The sequence below is a fragment of the Haliaeetus albicilla genome, chromosome 26, assembly GCF_947461875.1.
Source record: "Haliaeetus albicilla chromosome 26, bHalAlb1.1, whole genome shotgun sequence".
In the NCBI taxonomy this organism is placed as follows: Eukaryota; Metazoa; Chordata; class Aves; order Accipitriformes; family Accipitridae; genus Haliaeetus; species Haliaeetus albicilla.
The window spans coordinates 16903898-16927023 of NC_091508.1; the positions used below are offsets into that span (position 1 = coordinate 16903898).

General features: G+C 40.5%; 1 protein-coding gene across 22 annotated transcripts in view; it reads right to left on the reverse strand.

The window, feature by feature from the left end:
• Window positions 1-1474: 1474 nt before the first annotated feature.
• Window positions 1475-23126, reverse strand: part of FNBP1 (formin binding protein 1) — a 101698-nt gene continuing 80046 nt past the window's right edge. For 4 of the 22 annotated variants that reach the window (XM_069770560.1, XM_069770557.1, XM_069770552.1 and 1 more), the window contains 8 exons: window positions 20219-20305; window positions 16935-16949; window positions 12889-12998; window positions 9898-10030; window positions 8691-8812; window positions 8089-8228; window positions 7531-7689; window positions 3263-4767 (listed from right to left, as the gene is read on the reverse strand). In XM_069770560.1, the coding sequence (XP_069626661.1) occupies window positions 4733-4767; window positions 7531-7689; window positions 8089-8228; window positions 8691-8812; window positions 9898-10030; window positions 12889-12998; window positions 16935-16949; window positions 20219-20305 (801 nt within the window). In that variant the 3' untranslated portion in view covers window positions 3263-4732. The other 18 variants (XM_069770571.1, XM_069770567.1, XM_069770565.1 and 15 more) reach the window with 10 other exon arrangements.

Sequence of the window (23126 nt, forward strand, 5' to 3'; positions counted from 1 at the left end):
CTGATTCAACAGTGCATTGGACACGAGAATAAAAATACTGCAGCTAAAAATATTTTAAAGATATTTTTGCACACCTGTTAACTGCTTAACTATTTAGATCCCCTGACAGATGGATGCAACAAAGCCTTTGCACAAATCTTTGTACAAAGCCACAGGTGCCAACCGTGTGGATCACATTCTGCTATCGGAGGCTCATGGATCTAAACAGTTAAGTGACCACAGTAGCAGCAATGATAAGCATGGTAATTTAATTGATTATGACCCTTCTGATGCCGCTAACACTGCAGCTGAACGGCTTCAGCGTTGGTATCGCCTGCTTCTCAATACAGGCTCCTGAGCCACTTGAATTAGATTAAAAAACATAACCTTTTGCTGGTTGATGCTTGCAGATATTAAGCACCATTATACAACAGCTACAGTACTAACTGTAGGACCGAGGGACTTTGTGCTATTAAAAATAAAAGTTGGTAACTTGAATGGAGAGAAAGGGACAGAGTTATGAACACAACATGTAACCCAACTCAAAAATTACTTCATCCTGAGTGGGGATGACCTTGGCAATCCCCAACATGGAGAGTACATGGCTCTTGGGCACATTTCTATATGCTGACCCTGCACAAAAGCACAGCAGACAGCAAAACAAGACAGACGTTTGTCTGCAAACTAAACCTGAGAGGTTTTACTTTAGGGTCACTGCCCATAGTGGCTTCCATATCAATAAAATATGCTGAAGTTCGCCAAGAGCAAGTAGATTCCCCTAAACAATGTGTTGATCTCTGAATAAATTAGGCCCTCAGGAGCTATTAAGTAGCAACTGACTCTTAGGGGGCTCAAACATGTACAAGATGACTGTAAAATCCTAGGCATGGTAAAGATTCAGGGGAAACCAACAGTTGTAATACAGAAGTTTAGAAAGCAACTGACACTTTCTTAGGCAGTTGAGGTCCAGATCACGTGATATTTGGAGATATTATAGCTCTCTCTCCACTGCATGACATGATAAAGTGCAGCATCACTTATCATGCTACTTCTGCTTCAAATAAAACCATGTGAGAACAGGATGGTCACGATTCCTGTCTGGCTTCTGGGTCGAGGTCCAGTCCATGACAAGGTGGGAGAACGAAATAGAGTGCAGTTTCTTTTTTTCTTTTCTCTTTTATTTTTCTAAAAAAATTCTGTTATTCAAACATTAACTGATGAGAACGCACAAGAGGTCATGCAAAAGGAGAAGGCAGGTCTGAAACGCTGAAAAACAAACCAACAAAAGAAAACTGCAAAGAGATTAACAACGAGCCACAAAATAACGTGACCCTCAGGAAGGTGGGCGCAGGCAAGGCAACAGGGCGAGCATGCAGACTGAAACGAGAGCAAAACGGAGGCCCTTTTAACGAGCAAAATGGGGCTTCAAACCAAAATGCCAGTGTCTGTGTGTGTGTGTGTGAGAGTGTGTGTGTGTGTGTGTGTGTGTGTGTGAGACAGAGAAAGAGGAAGGGGGGGGGGGAATAGAGAGGAGGGGGGAATAAAGAGGAGGTGGAAGAGAGAACAAGCAGGAAAACAAGCGTACATACGTGAGCTTGAAGGCTTTCAGGAAACAGCAAGGTCATAGGGATTTAATACTTGGAATGAGCATCAGCCTAGATTTAAAGAAAAAAAAAAAAGGCTGACAAGTATTAGTGACCTTTTGAGGAAAGCAGAATACTGAAAAATGCATGTGGATCAAATTTAATATCTGCAAATTCAGAGCCCAGTCCAGCTGCTGTAACACTGTTCCCAGGGGAGGCTTTCCACATGTATGCACCTCCCTTCCAAGCTATTTGATGAGACTACCTGCAGGATTAGCACTAAAGGCACCATGTGAAATGCTGATGGACCAGTGCATACATTCAGATGGACTGAGGGACAAGGGAGGACAGAAGATAGACCAGTACATGCTTGGGACTCTCTGGTTACCCCCTGCATCAAAGGGCAACCAGCAGTTCTTTGACCAGCGGTGGGAGGAATTGGGGGGGGGGGGGGGGGGGGGGGGGGTAGGGAAGTGTTGGTTATGTTTTACGGAGGGGCTGTGCCAAGCTGGCAGAAGAGTGGGAAAGGCTGATAAGTTAATCTGAGCCACAAGTAGCATGCCATGAAAAAGAGCAAGCATCTGAATGATACTGGGATGGAATTTAGGTCTGAATTTTTCAAGTGGGAACTCCAGACAAGACTGGGAGTCTGGCTTTCCATGGGTGTGTTTTAACTGCCTGCAGGGTAAACAGACCATTTTGTTTCTCCTTCTGTGACAAGCTCGCCCCGAGGTTCTTGCACCAGCACAAACACCTTTAGGAATCTAAAACATAAGAAAGACAAAAAGAAAGAGACTGGATTAGAAAGAGGCTGGGGAAAATGGGATCCCTTAAGAGTAGCACTGCCCGCAGGAGGTTAAAGGAAATACAGCATCCAAGCATCTACCAGGTTACAAGGGGCTAAAGAAGGCTCCTGAATTTGGGCATACACTGCCAGCACTCAAACAGTAATCATTCACCCTCAGCCCTTCCCTCCAGCCTGGGGAGGAGCATCACTGGGACACTGCTCTCCTCCGAGAGGAGGATGTAAAACTCAGGAGCAGGACCCTGCCAGTGCTTTCTTAGTGCAACAGAGAAAACAAACGGCTTTTTAATTTTCAATCTGCAAAGAAGTACTGTTTCTGTTCAAGTGACAGCTCCAGAAACCATGAATGATATCGAAGAATACCAACAGGAAGCTAAAACACAAAGAATTTTGCAGACTAATCCAGACTAGCCATCCTTTCCATAACAGGCTGCAAAGAGCTTTCATTTTTAAGGGAAGTCCAGAAATAAACAGGTAAGTGAAAGCAGTCTTAGCCTCTAAACCCATCCTTTGTCACATCCCTGTACTCACAGACTTCTCGCTGAGGGTAAGTTTTATCTGTGGCTAAGGGAAGCTACAATCCAGAAGTGTGACTTGGCCGAAGAGACCGCTGTATTCAAGGGAATACAGGATGAGTCTAAACCCCCTTGCATTTGAGAAAGGAGAGGAACCTCCTGATCTCCTTTGCACCCACTTCCATAAAAGAAAAAAAAAATTCCAAATGACAGCACAAAAAAGTTTTCACAGAGCTGCAACAAAGTATTTTTTCTGAAAAGGAATTGCATTTGTACTTATTGTGGGAAGCAGGTGAAAAGCAGCTCTGTGCCATTTGCTTTGCCTTACTAAAGTTAAACTTAAATGAAATGCCATTTAAAAAAAAAAACCCTCACAGGAATGAGAAAATATAATGTTTATTAGAAGACACCATGGTACATCAAGCTATAAAGAGATTCCTGACAGATGATGATTCTTTAAAAAACAAGAATAGAAACAAAACAACCACACTGGCCAGATTTAACAAACCTTAACACAAACCAAAAGTTTCTATGCAAGTCCAACCAGATGCAGGCAGTTGAGTAAGCAAAAATGTTTTATCAACATAAGAGGGACTGAGTAGTTACCAAACAACAGCTAGGTTAAGCAGAACAGCCTATAAACCCATTTATATTTATACATATATAAAAGGATAAAAACAATTCAAATTCAAGTAACTTTAGTTTTTAAGTTATGTTATATACAGGTGGGTTTTTTTTTTATACTGGGAGAACTAAGGGCAAGTATTTAACAAAAGGATTTTAAAAAGCCACAGTCCAGTTTATAATTACTGTTTCCTAAATAATTTGGCAAGCATTAAATAATCAGATATATCCTAGATAAAAAGTGCATCAGCATGGTTAACTTTTACCTATTTATTTATTTATATAAGTCAAGGCTCTGCGTAACAGTTACAGCAAACAAACAGCAGAGCTGCAACACTGAGAATCACAGAGCTGTCTGTAAAGATTTATTTATATAATTGGAGGTGAGAAGGAACAGACCCACAGCGGGAAAGGAGCTGAAATCCTAATCAGCCCCTAGCTCCAAAATTTTTTTATCAGGAAGTTTAACTTCACAAAACAGCCTCTATTACTTGCATGTCACCCAGACAGCCAGTCTTTCTGGTGGAAGTGAATGTGGCATTTTTGTTGGGTGCAATGGAGAGTTTATATAAAGCTGGTTGTTTCATGCAAGTTCTTTTGTGTATCACACTATTTCACAACATCCCTCAGTGAAAGACAGTTTTGTTCCCAAGAAGAATATGAGGTACCATATTCAATAACACAGTATGGTCAGTCTTGAGCAAAAAGGCCCAACTAGTTCCTGTATTCGACAGTTGTCAGCACCAGAAACCTGATAGGTGCAGAAAAGCCCTGCAAGAAGCTACACCCATGTGTGCACAGAGGAGTTTTCTTCCTCATCCACTAGCAGTTAGAGGTAGGCGTAAGCCCCAAAACATGAGTTTACATCCAACAGATCCAATTCTTAGTCTGCATGGTTTTTAGCATTTTTAATAGTTTCCTGCATGCATCACAAACAGAATGAACTGTGTTGGCTCTCATTTCTATCAGGAAGGACAATAATGCTGTTTACAACTAAATTCATACAGTCGGGCCAGTAGTTTCACTGGTAGTGATGCACATTTAAATTTCAAGAGGTGAACTTATACATGCATCAGCTGAGTGAATGGTACCTAACAAGAGTCTTTCATTGCTGGAGATATGACATGTGCATTCATCTCTTCTAAAGAAAACCTTCTGAAATAGAGCTCTTAAAACAACCGTAGCAGCAAACCAGTAGAGTAAAAGGTGAACAGGCCTATGCAAACCTACTCAGAGATTTTCTGAAGTGATTTGTACACATCTGGAAAAAAAAAAAAGGCAAAACAAGATAGACATTACTGTTCTTTTTTGTGACAGGGTTTGCTAATACCCTCTGACCAGAGGTACCATTGTAAACTTCACAAACAGCCCTCACACAGGTATTTATTTGCAGGAGTACGCAGACCTAGCTTGGCTCCCATAAAAGCTATGATCAGGAGGGTGACTGCAACAGATCGACTTACCTGTCCTATTCATCTCAGGTTTGGCAGCAAAGCCCTGACAACACAGGCTTCAGCTGACTGAAAAAGCTCACCAGCTGCCAAGCGGCTTTTCACAAAGCATTTTGCAGTTGCATTTCTCGGGCAGAGCTGCCTCTGGCTCACGGCACTGGCACAACCTGGTCAGGCAGGTACACCCGAGCCAGAATTGATTCTGCTGGTTAAAAGAGTCACAGATGTACTCAGAACTGGTGTGAATGCTCCCACCCTTCACACAACTAACCTTTAGAGTGTGCTCTAACCAGCTGCTCAAGCTTCTTTCCAAAGAGAGGAAAGAACTACTGAAGCTTGTAAATGCTTTAGTATTTACAGTGCCATTTTCAGGAATGTTGTAGCTTCCATTTCAAGGATTGAATGAAGTTACTTATACTAATATATTAAAAATCAAATGAGAAATTTGGAGCTTGCAACAAAGTTTGTCTTTTAAACACAGTAGCGCTTCCCCTAAGTCTTTATACTGCTACTGTGACACTTTATGGAAAGTTCTCTTTTAGTTTTTCTTCTTAATCATAGAATTGAGAAATAAAAGAGGTAAATATTACAGTTCCTTTACATTAGATATTCACAGATACATTTGATTTTGCTCCTAAAGTCCAGCAAAATTAATGGAAAAATGATCTGAAAAACCTCCACCGTTGCTGTAGAAGTGGCTGCAACTGTATTTGCATTCACTCCCAGCACAGACTGCATATTTACGATCATTCAGCATCATCCTATAACTTACATAATACCATTAACATACTAATACAAGTTTCTGGCTAGTATTGCAATACTCCTGCAATGTTCTCTCCAGAAGGGTAAATTAAAAAAACTTTTGCTAGTTCAGTTAGCAGGACTGTGTCAGGGTTTCTCACCCCACCCAGAGATACGCTTTGCTTCACTGCCCATCCAACCTGCTGCTCCGCTCCTAAATAGCTGATTTGCTGTAACATTTCACTGATGTGACCCACACTGCAATTCTGAGGGCAGGAGAGCCATGCTTGTTACTTAAGACAGATTTAGATGCCACACCAGCTTAGCTGTTTCAAGCAGCCTACACTGCTGAACAACAAATTTTCCAGCAGAATACTAATGTTGCTTTCAACTACTGCCACACAGAAAGCAGCTGATCTCCACAGGAGAGAACACAGGGCTAAGAGATGGGATCTCCCATTCTGTGCTTTCTGCCTTGTTCTGAATATGAAGGAAAGAGAATGTACAATCCACGTTCCTCTTTCAAAGGTTAATAAAAACTGACAGAGGGGCTGAGCTTTTTGCACTCTCTTGCATCTCAACTGACCCTGTATTTGCCAACACAAACGTAAAACTACTGTATTATGGCAAAATAAACAAGACCCCAGACTTTCATATGCAGCAGACAAGGCACTGCACTGTTCAATACGGAATCCAAGACAGTGAACTGATTAAGTTATAGTGTTTGTTTACAGAGACAGTCCTACTCCTCTCTTCCTGCTGTCAATAAATCCCAATGAGAATGGTTCAGTTTTCTTTTGAATTGGATGAGACAGCTTGTTTCACACCAAGAACTCTAAGGTCTAGGAAACACAACAATAATCTGAAGGATTAAGTGACTGAAAAACCACAAATTATTTAACAGTGGACTTCAAACACATCCTGATTTGAAACAGGACTAAAATCTTTTGATTTCTTGGAGTATTACATTACCAGGTGTTCATGGTGCTAGCATCTACTCCAGCCAGGATTTCCCTGTAGCACTGCTTACTTACACAATACACCTATTTGTGAGGAGTTAAATGCAACAAAGAAACAGAAGATTGCGAGTCTAAACTCTGAATGTCTCCACTGATCATGTGTGAGCAAAAGGTTAAACCATTAGTTATGGTCATCTGAAATAACTGTATTTCATCTGAAACAGCAAATACACCCAAAAGACCATTTTCTGAAACGTATCAAGGTGGGAAAGAATAGAGGATCTTTCTTAACGTTAATGTTTTACTGATTTTTCAAGGACCACAGAGAGCTGTGCAGACGCAAGCTTCTCCTTCCCCTTCCAAACACACTAAGAGACGACCAGGTTTCAATCCAAAAGGTCCACAGAACACATTAGGCTCTGAAAAGCTACCACATGGAGACACAAAATAGCAGTCTAAATATTTCCCATGGAATATTCCACTGAACCAGTCTGGGACAAACAGCTGACTTGTGAATGTGTCTGAGATGCCACCTGGATATCTGAGGAGAGTCCATATTTTTCCAAATGGCTTTGTGTTTCCTGCACTAAGTTGGGCGTGCAATGGCAGTGACAGTTGAACAAGCACTGTCTAGGGAAGGTTGCATTTCCCCTCTAGTTTTACAGTCTACCACACTATCCTTCTCTCAGCAGTAAAAAAGCGCTTTTTGCAGTACAGCAAGCCATATTAGTCCATGTACAAAATAATGCACTTTGTGGCATTGTACAGACTTTTAAAAAGGCTCTATCCGCAACACAGAGCGGTTCCAGGGTTGGATATCTCTGTGAAAGCAAATAAAGTAATAATAATAGTATTAAATATAAGTCATAGCACCTTTGGCATTTTTGTCCAAATAGACTTCAACATACGACGTAGGGACATAGCCCTCCTCATCTTCGTTCCTTCGGATTCGTGTCCACCCATCACCTTTGTCTTCTTCTATTACATAGAGCATTTCTCCTTCTGCTACAGAAATTGTTCCTTCATTCTGACCTGAAAGACACGGTAACATGGAGTTTAGGCTGTCCTGCACAATGGGAACCACAGATGCAGCGGGGGGTGCTCAGGGCACATTCGGACCACGTGCTGACACAACCTTCGTTGCATCACTAGCAGCAAGAACAAGAGCACGTGATTCTGGAGACAACAGTGTGTACACAAAGAACCAGATTAATGTGATCCTGACATTAGAGTTTTGGTTCTTTTTCTTGCCATGTCCCTGCGTAACAGGAGACAAATCACTGTCTACAAAACAGAATCATGCCAGAGCCTCACTTGTCCTTTCTTTGTCTATTTAAGCAGTGCAGGGGTTAAATGAATGTTTCCCACTTGTCCTTGGCATATGAACTAAACAAAACAGTAAGTGAAATGAGAGTAAAGTTTGAGTGATACCTTCAAACGTATAGAGCGCTTTACACGTTCCTATGGTGGGTAGTGGTTCTTCATCATCAAATTCATCATCAAAATCCGTTGCAGGTACTTTCATCTCAGTCTCCTGACTTTGCTCTTCTGTGTAACTGCCATCTGGGCTGCTCAAGAGAGGAAAATACACAGCAACTATAGCGACCAATCTCAGGAGCAAAGAGAATGACTTGGTTACCAGACACTTAAGGGAAGGTGAGCAACTGTAGCTGGAGCAGCTCAGCAATTCCAAAGCATGCTCAGAACTGGCTGTTACACTAGCAGCTGTCACGAAGCGATGGGTGAGACCAGTCATTTTTCCCATCAAAAGCTATAAAAAATGCACCTTACCTCACTCACCTTCACAGCAGTGAGTGTAGAGGCTATTACACATTTCATCATATTCAGAAAAGTGGCTCCAAGTTGGGATCTTCTATATGCTAAAATCAGATACTTTACAGAGTGCCTGCCTTTAGTCTGGTTACAGAGGAAGTTCCTCAGTGCTGCAGAGCTACAGTTTTCCTGATTAATAAGCTAAGGAAAGCTGGTCCAGTTATCAGTCTGAACAGGACAGCTCTGTACAGATACTGTACCTCTCCCGGTCCTGCGCACAGCTGTTTACTGCTGAAGTGTTCTGGGCTTCATACAGTCCGCTCTGCCGCCGGGCCTGTTCAGTCCGCATCGGTAACCTGCCCTCCACCTCAGCCAGCCAGCCCTGCAAGGGAAAAGAAGCGTCATGCATCTCTCATGCTTCGACTTGCCAGGGGATATAGGTTGCTTTTACTTTGCCGTGTTATATTTGACATTCAGACTATGGAACTAAAATCAGATTCTAAACTCCTCTGAGTTGCAGTTGTCAGGGGGTACAGATTCTGTACTTTCAGTGTGTATTAAATCTATTCATCTTGCCAAAAAACACACAGAAAACTCAATTCTTTTTTGACACCAGGTGTGGAAAACACTGTGACCCAAGAGAAGCAGTTAACAACAGCTGTTGGGAGATGCTGCTGCTCTAGTCACAATAAAGCAAAAAGACGTGTGGCAGCTTACAGAAGTCTCAGTAACACCAGAAACACAGCAATCTCATTGCCTGCTGAATGCAAGAGGACTAAAGCTGGGGAGAATGAAAGATCCAGTGATTTTTCAAATGGCCAAGAAAGCAATGGATAGTAAAGCCAACAACGGTAAGAAACATCTAAAATTAATGGGCTGTATCGGTTTATGTACATAGCGTAACTTACAGAGTCAAGTCTTTTCTCAGCCCTATAATTCTTCTTGTGTAATAATAATGGTTTCATATATTTCAAATACTCCTTACGCTCTTGAGATTTTGTATCTCTAAGAAGCTTCCTGTTAATGGCAGGCTATTCCTTAAAAGATATTTCATCTCACGGCTTCTGTCTTGCTGTTAAGACTATAAATGGTGCTTTACATTTATGTTCCTCTGATTTTCCACAGACATCTGTAACACGATGCTTCAAATTATTTAATTAATTCAATAAGCACCTGAATCCCTCTGGGCAGTCCAGAGAGCACTACATTTTCTCTTATCCTCCACTTAGCACAATTTGTTTTCTGTGGCAAATTAAACAGCAGGACTGTTGACTGACAGTCACAAGAGATGGTGCATATTTGTGTTACACAAATAGGCTCAAAGATCTCAAATAATGCAAGTGCTTAAGTAGCACTTACCTATACACAGTAAGAAAATGCATCAATACATCTGGAACAGCAATGAAGCACCTGCTTAGAACTAAGCATATGCTGAGCTACTTTGTACTGAGATGTCTCTTCCCATACCTCAAACTTCTGAACCTCCAGTCGTAACTTTTCAATGTTCTGTCCAAGTTCTGCTAATCTGTGGTCCACACTCGCTGCATCTCCCATCTGTGGGTTCTTGATATACACATCTTTCATTTTTGTTAAGGCATCTCTGAGAGACAGAAGAAAAATAAAACATGTTAGTGCGGCTGGGGGCAAATGCCCTTCTCTAAATGAGGGCAAACGGAAGGATAATAAACTGCCTCTTCTCTACTGTGTGGTTCAAGCCTTATCTGTTACCAAGGTAACTGAGAACATCCAGACAGGGGCTTTTGCCCTGTATAGAACCAGCCATTAAAAAATAACAGTAAAGTCACCTGCCAGAAGAGAATTTACACTGTCAGAGATAGAAAAAAAAAAGTGAGTGACACCTTTACCTACAACGTGACACGACAGACATTGTACACAAGCCAAACTCTTCAAGCTCCTACATTAAAAGGAGCTCCTCACTCTACAGGCAGCTGAGGGTTCTTCATGTGAGCAAAGCTGGCAGGAGGAGCCTCACCAGTGGATTGTGATGCTACACAGGAGATGTGTTGTGTCAGTACAAGCACACAACACATTAGACCAAATGATTCAGGCTCCACGTGCCCCGCTTGAAGAATCCTAGCAGCAAAACAATTGAATTCTTGGACAGTGGCCTTTTGCAAGGCAAAAGGAGGAATTTGGTATTGCCTTTTAGCCTGACATGTTCTTCTATTTAGTACTACAATATCTACTTGCTAACCCTGGGGAAAAAAAAATAATTAAAAAAAAATAAATCTTACAACCATTGCAACAAATGACAGCTTCAAGTTTCTAGATGAGTATCACCCCAGTTTTTGGGGCACAGACAAACAGTTGCATCATTATTATCCATCAAGGGCTGAACTCCAGTTGAGAAACTAGGACAAAGAGCTGGATGTGGACATATTAATAATAAAAATGGAGTGCTAACCAGAAATTCTCACCCTGCCTGTTGCAGTTTGTCTTTTGCAACCAAAATCATTTGTAAGATATTTATTCACACTGCTTAAAACAAAGCTAAATCCATATGGTTTGCATTTGTCACAGCACAGCGACAGATGGACCTTAGGCCACATAATGTGACCCTGCATCCTGTTAAGTTATACAGCGTTTTTACTAGACTCTTTCTGGGGGCTGTGTTTCCTATCAACCCAGATGCCAAATGCCTAGGGTTTCAGAGATGTTAATTTTAAGGCTTGCTATGATGAATGTGGTACTATAAGGCCAAGATTAACGTAGACCATGCCTTCAAGAGCTCCCTTAGGAAAGCCTGCAGAGCTCTCACTAACAGCAGTGTGCTGCCTTTGACCTGAGCCAAGTTGAGGCTGAACTTACAGAAGAAAAGTTATCTGCATGATGATGAACATTTCAGAGCTTAGAGAAGGGTGGACTTACAAGCGGATTTCCTGTATTACTGGCACAGCTATTCAGCTTTTCTCTAGGCATTAGTTGGGGGGAGAAAGGTTAATTTGAGTCCCACGACTCAAGTTAACACTCTTTATATTTTAGAGTTTCCCACCAAACTCTTGACAATTGCAATCCTGTGCCTGCCTTTGCTTTGTGTGTATAGAAAATGGGAAAAAGTGTGGGTGGCAAGGAAGTGGGACTGCTCTGTGGTTGAAGCCCTAAGGGACAATATTTCAAACATATGAGTCATGATTATTACTATTTTTTTAACTCTTATTTAACTGCTGGTGCTACTTCCTCAATCATATACTATCTTTATTTAAAATAACTTCATTCTGCTCTGATTTCATATCCAGTTTTAACAGTGGGTTACCTCAGAATCAATACAGAGCAGAAAGGAAAATCTGTACCGAGACAAATATAAGTTACCGCAGAGCAAAAAAAACAAAGCAATGAGAAATCATATAACCACATGCAGTTTTCTTTTCTTATTTGTGATATAAAACATAAAGAAGAAAGCTTGGGTTACTAGACAAATAAACAGGTTCTTCAAAGCAAGCTAGCAGAAAATGTAGGCACTTCTGTACAAACGCAAAGCGGCATTTAGGGATAGACTAGTACCAGAGAAGCTAGGTCTTGAAATCACTCAGGGAAGAAAAGTTCTGTCTCTTGCAAACATAACATGCTGAATCTCTCGTGCAACTGCAGAATGTGAACAAACACAAAGCAACGAATACAGGTTGCCAGAATCAATAAAAAGTGTGTAACTAAAATAGCTTATTCTCAGCCAAAATGATAAATGCAGCCTTGTAGAAAAAGCATCCACAAAAGCACAGGAATCATTATCTTTCTGCTTCTAGGAAATGTAAGCTACAGATCAGAGAATCTTAAGATACACACCAATCAATCAGCACTTTTGATGATGTTATCATGCTCATAATAGCCTCTCTTGTTGGGATCTACCCATGCCCATCATACAGTAACAGGCGCTCTGCTTAGTACTGAGAGATCTATTATTGTACCTTTGACTGAGGCTGTATTTACATCATGTTCTTTCCTAAAACACACCCTCAGGAGCAGGTCACATCAAGAAACAAACTTAGTGTATCTAACAGTAACCTTTGTCTGGCTCACAATTAAACTGCTGCTCTCCTGTGAAAGCCCAAGAGAGCAGCTCCAGAAAGAAGGGAAAACTGTCTCCAATTGTTACACTTATATTGTTCCCATCCTTATACCAGGATCTTCTCTTCTCATGGTTCCAAAGGCAGGATATGCATTACACTGAGGTGGGAGAATGGAATAAACAGAGACCCAGCTTTTGCCCCAGCTCTGACCCACACCAGCCAAAATTAAATAACTGATTTCAGAATCTGCATTGTGGAGAGCCTTGCATCTCTCAAGTGTTTTAGCTGTATGTAAACTCTGTTGTTCTTTTCTTGGAACAGCACATTAAACAAACCTAGAACCTTGCTCTTATTTGCTCTTCCTTGTATTTTCATTGTTTCTGTTCTATATAGGACTACCTATTTCATTTTTCATTGGAGAAGTTTGACATACCTTTGATCCATCTCCTTCTGAATGTCTTTGTTTAGTTCATCAACTTTTTGCTGAAGTTTCTTTCTTCTTTGCTCAGGTGGGAGATTGCTGAAGTCTTCTGGACCTGCTCCCTGCACAGAGTGGAATGAAGGGGGCGGGAAATAAATTTAAAAAAAAAAAAAATCAGAGCCTGAAAGAATCCTTCAGGATTGCAATGTGAAAACAGCTCACAAAAATCTGTGCAAAATCACAATGGTCTGAAGCATTGTTATCATTTGTACTGGGAGTCACCAGTCCCTGAATGGTTAGGAATCTGGATGCCTTAGAAATAATCCCAGGACCACATCCCACTTCCATACCAAATGGCTAATGGGAGACCACCAACTAAAGAATGCCAGAATTCAACAGCTAAGCTGAGAAACTATTTTTATCCACAGTTATCATCAGATTCTATTTAACGGAGTTCCATTCTCATGGAAAGCCAATCCTTCCTGCCTTCCTCTACTCTGCTACAGGCAGCATCCCCATAAAATCAGTTGCTAGCTTTTACTCCTGTGTCACAGTCACACTTCACATGTACACTAATTGCTAGCTTGCTTTGCATAGTCTGAGTGTTGGTCCAATAATTTAAAGTTAATTTATGTCAGGGCTCTCCTGAACACACCAAGGTAGTAGAATTGCTTCCTCTGGGATTCTGCAATTTAAAAACATGCCGCATGCTTTCCAGGATCCACATTCCATGTCAAAGTCTCTCAATTTTTCCTCTCTCACTTGTACTAGCATAAAAATCACAAGTTATATCAAAGCTACAGAATCAATCAATTTGAAATCGTAACAGGAGAAAACATCTAAAGACCACAGTGGTTACCTTTGTGTGATTCTGCTTGAAAGACCCTTTTCTGCCTTCAAACTGCTGACTCTTCTCGATTGCCTCAATTTGATACAGCAGATGGATGAACATAAAATACATCCATACTATTTTCTTCAAAGTACCACCTATTTTTGTCTTGCAAGAAGGCAAGGGGGACAGTTTGGGTGGGCTATACTGAACACACATCAATACTAATTAGTTGCACCATAAAGAATGAGGTTCTTGTACATAATCTTGAATTTGTACAGGTTTTTCTTGCTTTGGTTTCTGCTCACTCCACATCCCATTTCTAAAGGGGAATACTGGAGTATGGGAGAAAGAAGGGTAAAAACACAAAGCTGAGTAACCGAATTCAATGGCCCATCAGCTTACTGAAAGCTTTTGAGCAGAGTTGCAACATTAGTCTTACTAAAATGCCAAATCTGTCTCTCAGAGGAGTGTGATTTAGGGGACACTCTGCCACAAAAGCTGCCCATTAGACCCTTTCAACTCTGCACTGAATGTGCTCCAAGACAGTGAACTCTTTCTTCTGCAATTGCAGAACAAGATGTTTAGAAATAAAGTGTGGGGGTGTCAAGAGGGATGGAGGACAACTACAAACAGGTCACCTTCTCCTCTGGTCCAGCCATTTCAAAATAATAGAATGGGCAAACCTAATGAAGTTGCTGCCATACTGATTTTCAGTAAAAGATGGGATATGCATCTAGTTAAGCCTTGATCACCTGTGTAATAATACACTTAAAATTCCATTTCATGAGACAATGACAAAGCAAATTTAAGACGAAGGAAACAAACAACTAAGTAAGTTACACCAATTCTGAAACTTTAACCACATGAAGTCCTAACAGTGCTTACATTACTTGTGGTGCATAGCACAGGAGCAATCTATTTTAATTCATTCTTTAATGATAATATTTTGCTTGACAGAAACTCCCACATCACACTGAACATGAGAGTGATTCAATATATTTTACAGATAATCTACACACTAAAGCCATATGTATTTTTTTAAGGCCAAGCATCTGGAGGTAGCTTTGTAAATAAACAAGCAGTTAGAAGAAAGACTATATAACATATTCTTCTCAATTCTAAGCAGAAGAGACAGATATACTTGAAAATATCCCCAGTTATACATTAGAAGAATGCAATAGTTGTAGTCAAACAAATTTAGAAAAGCATCTTCTTTTTGATTCTTCAACTTCATTTAAAAGCTCTAGACTGGACTAAATTCAGTATCTTTGTTCACAGTGCTTCAGACCAAAGCATTAGTGTTGCATAGAAATGCATGCCCGAGACTAGGAGGTGATCTCACTCAGACTTTATTCCATGCTCAATAATTTCCCATCAGTACAGTTCCTTCTCCAAAAGGAAGAGTCAGGGAGCAATTTTCGCACATGCTGCGCACATTTCATGCTCTCAAGCAAAAACACACCTGGGCTGTCTCTCAAGTAGTGAACATTGCCTGCATTTTTACAAATCCTTCAACAGTGAGGTGGGGGGGAGATCTGTGCTATTTTTGATGTTCTATCATAGGACCAGCAGAGCCAGTGCTCACTAGATTTCCTTGCATAAAGATACTGGGATTTAGGATGCAAATTGTCCCAAGATGAAGGACTGTGAAAAAAGAGGCCATGTTAGGACCAGTTTCTTGGCTGAAGCTCGGGGAGAGCACGAGGTTTATCAGCCCCAGTTTTGGCTCTTGTACAGCTAGGATCCAAGAGGAAATGACAAACAAGCTGACTTCCTCCGCCTGAGGTGCACATGGGTCTCAGCCCTCTCTGCACATCTTTCTGATTTGTGCAACTCTTGGGGAAAGGCAAGGTCAGCCATTTATTCTGGGAGGATTTATTCCTACATACAATGGCTTAGCTCAGCTACACAACATACTAGCACTGTGACCAGGAAAACAACAAATGGAAATCCCTGACATAAATGTGTTGGACTACCACACAGTGGCTTGGCAACAGCCAAAAGAACAAGGTTTGCAAGTAAGCTAGACACTTCCATCATTCCTCAAACCTACCACAGGTCTTCAATGAGAAGCAATACTGCTAATGGAACCCAAGCAAGTCACTGTGTTGACAGAGCAGCAGCAGGACCTGAAACCTCCACAGCTACATCAGGCAGCTTTCACGGCCTACACATTTCCTCTGAATAAGCTGCTATGAACAGAACAGGTCCACGATGATGTATCCAAAACCAATATATGTGTAGGGGAAAGGGAGCACCTAAAGGCACTAACTGGTGAGGAATAAGAAAACTTTCAAGCTAATGCAGTTAAGGCACTACTGCAGATCCTCTGAAGCTCTTCAAAACTGCAATCAGTCATTTGCAGCTCTTGCATGCTGGCATGAAGTGGGTCCGCAAACCAGTCACGTTCTCCTTGTGACTGGACTCTCGAAGGACAAAGGAATGTAGACAAGCTGTCAGGAACATACCAAGGTGTGGAGTATCTCAAGCAATACAGTACCTTATGTATGAAGTTCAGCACATAATTTGCTTTCCCAAATATGTTCACCCCTTCCCTTTCCAACTCAGTAACATATTGTCTTACCGTAGTTCAAGAAACCTTCCCAGATGCATCCAAGATAGAATTTAGGATTCATATATATGTATGTATCTCCATTTGTGAATTCAAATCAGACTGAGTTAACCTTGTTGGTTAAGTTTTATAGAACTTTAATTAATATCATTATTAGTTATTCTGAAGGACTACATAGGGCTGTAAAATGTAGCTGATAATGATGCAGATTTCCAGCAATACCTGGACACAGAAAGCAAACTTTGCAGCTACATTACACAAAAAGACATGCATTTCTTACTGGAAAACGTCCAGCAAGCACAGAGACTTTTTTTTTTCTTTACATGTTTTAATGTATACTTATAGAGTAGCAGAATTACTCGATGCTGGTTTTCTACATTTTCATAGCCCTAGATTATAAAAGTGAAAACTAAACTACATATTGGAGTTAATTTTTAGCAGCTTATTAGAAAGACTAAATTCTGATCACCTCTATTAGACTCCAAACCTGTGTATTCAGAGTTATCTGATAAATATCAAAAAAAGCAAACACAAAGAAGAAACAAATTTAACAGTTAATTTCAGTGTCATGTCATATGTGGCACAGTGCACATTAAAACACACACAGAAAATTGTGATTAAAACACAGGACAGGCATGCTGTAAATGTGCTTACCAGCTTGAGAGAAAGCTTCATGTAAAAATTGGAGAGATACAGGGTGGGGGGGGGAGAAAGAGAAAAAACAACAGTGCATCAGTAGAAGAGGAACTTTTTCAGACTGATGTTACAATAAAATGACACATAATCCCCTTGCTGTTGGAAGGCAAAATGGGTAACACTAACAAATCTGTGCAAAAGTTCACAAGATGGGCCAGCGTTATCAGTCAGCTGCCGTTTCCTTGCCAGAAACAGAAATGGAAAAGTGTTGCACCTCTACATGTGTGCTTTAGCACTGCACGTGAAAATCTGGATTGCCTATTTACAGCTTCTACAACAACAGTGATTTTTTTTCTCATTACAGTAACATCTCTGAAGTGGAAAAAAACCTCAGAACTTGCAAATGCATGCAAGTCACTTTAGATCAAAAATGTGCTGAAATGCAGTCACGAGCATCAGCCACTTTATGCAAGGGCTTAAGAGAAGGGGGAATAACACCTAGCCAAAACTCAGTGAAAAGGTAAGGTACAGCACTTGGCCTCCAGCGGCAAAAAGCACAATGGGATCTCTAGTGATTTCTTCAGGCCTATGTCCAAAGCAACATCCCTGAAATAGCGCTGTTGTTTGCATACAGTGCTCTCTGAGCAGTCACGTAAAGTAATTTCATGTTCTTGAACAACTCAAAAACAAATACTCGTCTCAAACATACTTTGGCCATACAGTCAGACAAGGTCAGGAACAAGGAGGGAAAAAACCAAACCCACCAAAAATCTCTTCTCTTCATGCTAAACTGATTCTATGACAGCATGGCAAGACATTATTCAAGCTCCGTAAGTGATCTACATGATCTAATTCTTCAAAATTTACCACATTTCCTGGTACAGAGCCAAAACATTATCTTTTAGTTACTCTACCAAAATGAGACTAACAAGAAGTGTATGCTTAAAGAGCCTACGCAGCAGCACGGTTTGCCTCTGCCCTGCATCACTTGCACATACAGCTCTCGGCAGTGCTGGAGGGCCTCACAAACTGTCAGGTGAACAAATGTGCCCGGGCAGCCGACCACCAAAATTACCAAAGCTTCTTCCAGTGTTGCAAGACGTTATGACAGCTGCAATTCAGAATGTTTTCCAAGATATAGGGAGACTAACAGTGCTACAGCGCTTTTCTGTTCTGTGCCAAGGAGCACAAGTTAGCTGCTGTTCAACAGATAAAACCAGATTTTAAAGGGAGAATCAAACTTGCAGCCAGCCTTCTCCAGCAGCCTGCACTGTGCCTGTCCTACCAGCTCTTTGGGGACAGTTGTGAAATGCTCAAGCTATGCAATGAACTTATAAGTGCATAAATGCACATCCTTGGTGTTCAAGACAGCTGAAACATGAAAGTTGGAAAATGCCTCTCACTCCAGGCAATGATATGTACTGTGAGACTTGGGAACCTCGTTCTATTCAAGAGTTCTCCGTTATTTTACTACCAACAGCTCCCACGTATGGTGCTCTCAGACGCTCCATTTTTAGCAAAAGCACAGTTCTTTAGGACTGGATTTAAAACAAAGGTGGCTCCACACCTGTGATCTTTTTGATAGCATGATTTAAGAAATACACATTTTTCAAAAATAACAATTACCATTAGTTACCAAAATTTGTACAGTAATACACGCCAACCATTCAAGGAAAATACATGGCCTTGAAATAAACAGTGAAATATTCCATTTGAACCGATGCATTCAGTGACAACACAGCAGTTAAACTTCCCTCTGAAGTTCAGTCCATTAGGCAGTAACACATGATAATAACAACAGTGCAATGAAGAAATTCACTCTCTCACTAAGAGGCCATTAAAAAAAGCAAACAAAACCAATCCAGTTGAGAGAATAATCATACAAGAAGGAGAAAGAATGAGCTAAAATAGGCTGCTGAAGAAATTCAGCGTAGGCAGCTTTTGTTTGCATAATTGCTTTAGCACTCCTGTGAACTTTAGCATAGACATGATCAGCACAAATTGAGATCCTTGTACATATATACAGACAAGACTCATGGTGCAGAATAAATATTTACCTATGAAGCACTCTATAAAAGGCACAAATGTATGCTACATGCGCTAGTTTCTAAACACTACTCACTCTAAAGGCACTACACTACTGCGAAGAATCATCTGCATCAAGACTATACTTTTGCTGTAAATTCAGCAAATTTGAAAGGGATTATAGACACTGTATGCTGAATTCTTATGCTGTTAAGTATGACAAAAATAGAGAACTTATTAATAGCATTTCCAAATAGTACATCAGGGATTGTTATAACCAGTACAAATAAAAAAGCAGATCATAGACTGGAAACAATGAAATGCTGAAATAAGTCATATTCACAGTTTTCCATTTCTGAAATGTATTGATAATTTTACATGACAGCAATTCAGTTTCTATACACAAATATAAGCAGACTGAAAATAAATCTGCATTAAACACTTAAGTAACTACTTTTGTCCATTCTGTTGAGTTTTCACAGCTAGAAACTTGCTCACAGCTCCTGGGAGAACAGGGGCATTTTTCCCCCCCCCCCAAATGATTAAATAAATTACGTTTCTTCAAAACGAGCAAATCTGTTTCAAGCTGTCAATTTAAAACAAGTCTAGCTTAGTCTTGCAGGGAAAAAATGAAGAGCCTAAGAGCCACAAGCTTCAATAACACATGAGAGAGCATGAAAGCCAGCAAGTCCATGTGTTATTGGACAGTCACGGACACTAACCTCACTTACAGAAAACAGGGTTGAAATAAATCACTGGACTTCCATAGAACCAAGAGGTAATTTTCTTTCTTAGTGGTCCTGTAGCAATCTCCCCATACTCTTCTTTATCCGGGTATCAGATTTAGAGGTCATTTATCTTGATTCCATGAACTATCATCATTATAGAGAGTTCAGGGAAGCATCAGAAAGCTCTACGGAGTGCTTCATAGCCAAGGCACAGAATGTGTCACTGCACTGCTGTAAATCAGGGGTTGGCTCATGATGCTCAAGAGTGCATTCACAAAATATTTTAGAACAAATGCATGGAACCTGTTTATAGTACTTACTCTGAATGTCACAGGTCCAGCTACTTTAATTGTGCCAATTTCAGCATTTCCAGGACTAGCAGACATCTCTTTCCTGCACATAACCCAGTAAGCTGCAACTTGCCTCCCACCAAATTTTCCCTTTATCTTTTACAAAGCACATTTCCACAGCACACTCTAACAGCGTTGTAAGTGGGGTTAGCGACTGTGTAGCAACGGTATGGGCTGATCACACCATACACGGACTTACAACATATTCCCTAGCCTCAACGGCACACGTGGGTGTCCCTAAAGTCCTCTTCATGAGTTCTTTGTGAATATACAAAGACTGTGTCTGCTGGTGAGTCAGCAAGAGAAAACACATCCGTTACAGTGGAGACAAGCACGGCACCTCTGTGTTTACTGCTTCTACAGCAAAAGACAGCTTGGCATTTAACTAGCCTTTAAGTGCCAAGTGGAAGCTTCCTAGAAACTAGGTGAATATTAAAGAGTTTAGCATTCTCACAAAAATCAGAAAATATCATATTTTTAAATGCTAGCTTAAACACACAAGGTCAGAAAACATCTCTCTCTGTGCTAGAATAAACCATGGCTTTAATGACCCCACCCACCAAAAAATCCTGGTCTTGGCACAGTTTTATACACTTACATTAGAATAACAAGTATTTCCAGGGGCAAGGAACAGAGCAGGTACGAGAGGGGGTTGTGTGTTTTGTTTGCTGTTTCTGCATGCTCACAGAACAACAAAGTACTGATCACCCAGGCAGACCAACAGCTAAGTGTCAGGAGAAGACTACACAGTATGTCACAGAGGCAAGACGGGATGGTAAGGGAAAACATTAACTGGTGCAACAGAAATAAAATCACATTGTAATGAAGTCAACAACTTCCACTAAAAAGGAAACCACAAAAGTCCCTCCGTGTGCCTTATGGAACCATCTGGAGGGTGGAACTCTGGTAATGACAGTAATATCTCCATCCCAGCAACCAGACCCATCCTCTCAGCTTAATCACAACCCAGTCTCCAAGGTAAGAGACAAAAGGCAAGTCCACATAATACCACACAAAGTAATTCAAAGGTGTAAGTTCTACCCCTGGATTTTGTTAGTTCAGAAGTATTGCTCTTTATTTAAAGATGCTGATGTTACTGCTGCTATAGCAATAAAACAAAAGAACACAAAATTAATATCAACTAGCAGAATACCGAGTTTTCTTTGTCCTCAAAATGGAATTAGAAGAAGCAGAGCAAGCATAAATGAAATTATGACTTATGTAAGTGGTTCCTCATTTTTTGTACTCTTCTGGCTTTAACTTCCCTAAAGAGACAGAGTTGATTTCAAGTTTTATACTACTTTATACTGCCTTTTTAAAGAGTTATTAGAAACAGCATTCAAAAACTGTGTAAAAGAGTCTTTTTTCCCCTCCTCTTCTAGTTCTGATCCATGACAAGTGCTGCAACAGTTTTAGGGTATTCTCTATAATAGACATTTCCTGCTGTTGGGGTTAGGAGAAAGAAACTTTAAGGAAAATACAAAAGCTCAATTAGAAAGCCATAGACACTAACAAGAGTTGGCACCAAATGTTCAGGGGTTTTTTGGTTTTGTTTGTTTGTTTGTTTTAAACAGACTAGGAAGTTATATTCACAGTGACCACTGATACAGGTATTGGTGCCTCTACATTAACCTTGCATCTGTTGTAAATTGTTCAGGCACCTGCTTCCTTCCATGAAAACAAGACTCACTGGATTTTTTTATTTTGAAGCAAAATTAAAACCAGGTTGGGCATGGGACATATCATTACTAATTACATAATTCATTTTAACAGTCATCAGTGATTTTTCCGCTTTAGTTTCGTTAATTTCTCTTTCCAAATGCAACTTAAGTTGCTAATCTAAAACGTTATAAGAAAACTACTAAAACATACTGCCTCTCCAGACATGTTCTGATATCAAAGATTTCATGGAGGGAGTGGATGGGAATCCATTCACTCGCTTATATTTCAGGATCAATTACAATGTGCAGTTCTGCTGGTAGTATTTATCCTGTTAAGGTCTTGGTATCTAGTGGACTTGTTCACATGGAGTAGTTCCTTTCCATGCACTTCTTCCTTAAGGCAGTGCAAAAAAGGAATATGATCCAGCTTCCTCTGAAATAAATAAAGTGTTACCCTGGCTTTTGTAGGAGTTAACAGCTCAGTTTATCAACAAAGCCAGGAAGAACCTGCTTGACAATTTGGTTGAATACTCTTTAGAGTACTCAAAATCCCTTGTGGTCACCTTTACCACAAGGTGTCTGGCTGCAGTGGAATTTTGCCTCTGAACAAACCCAGCAATGTGGAGAAAATATTCAGAGCAACTGAAATTATTCAGCGTCCAAAGCCAAACACCTGTTACATTGTGCTGTCCTCCTCGCTCCCTGCATGACCTTTCCCAAAGTTGCTTCACTGATGTACTTCTGTACAGATCAAATGTTCTTCTGTGACAGTTTCCCCTCTACATCCTCCTCATTTCTTTGGTAGCATCACAATACATTTGCTCCTGAGTAAAATTCAGATGCTTTTGGATTTGACAGGGGGATGGAAAAAACTTGAGAAAAGGAAATCTTACAAAACAATGTGGTAAAAGCAGAATTAACAGTATTATCTGGCTGTTAAAAGCGAATTAACAGATTTATCTGGCTGTACTGAATATAAAGGAGGTCACATCAACCACATCAGCTGAAACAAATGCCAACCACTCATTTTTCATCTGATAAATTAACAGGATTTGGGTGTGGTTCTTGATTTATTTTTCTCCTGGTTAAAATTATTTTATTTTTGAAGGTCACATGGTACTTTCATGATCTTTTAGTCTGACCATTTGTATAACACAAATCACCAAGGACCTACAAAATGTGAGCTTGACAAGTTTTCAAATCAGACAGAGCAAGCTGCCAGAGCTTTGCAGCCTCTCCTACTCCATATTTCTAGATGAACCAAGTGGCCTGAATTCGCTCCTCCAGAAAAAAAAGACGATCTGAACACTGGCCTCCAACTCTGCAGATGAATCAGGCAGGAAAAGTATTTACATACAAACATCCTGGTAGCTAACAGGGGAAGGAAATGAAATAGAAAGAAAACATAGCAAAAGGTTTAAATGAAGATTTAGCAATAGCCTTTCC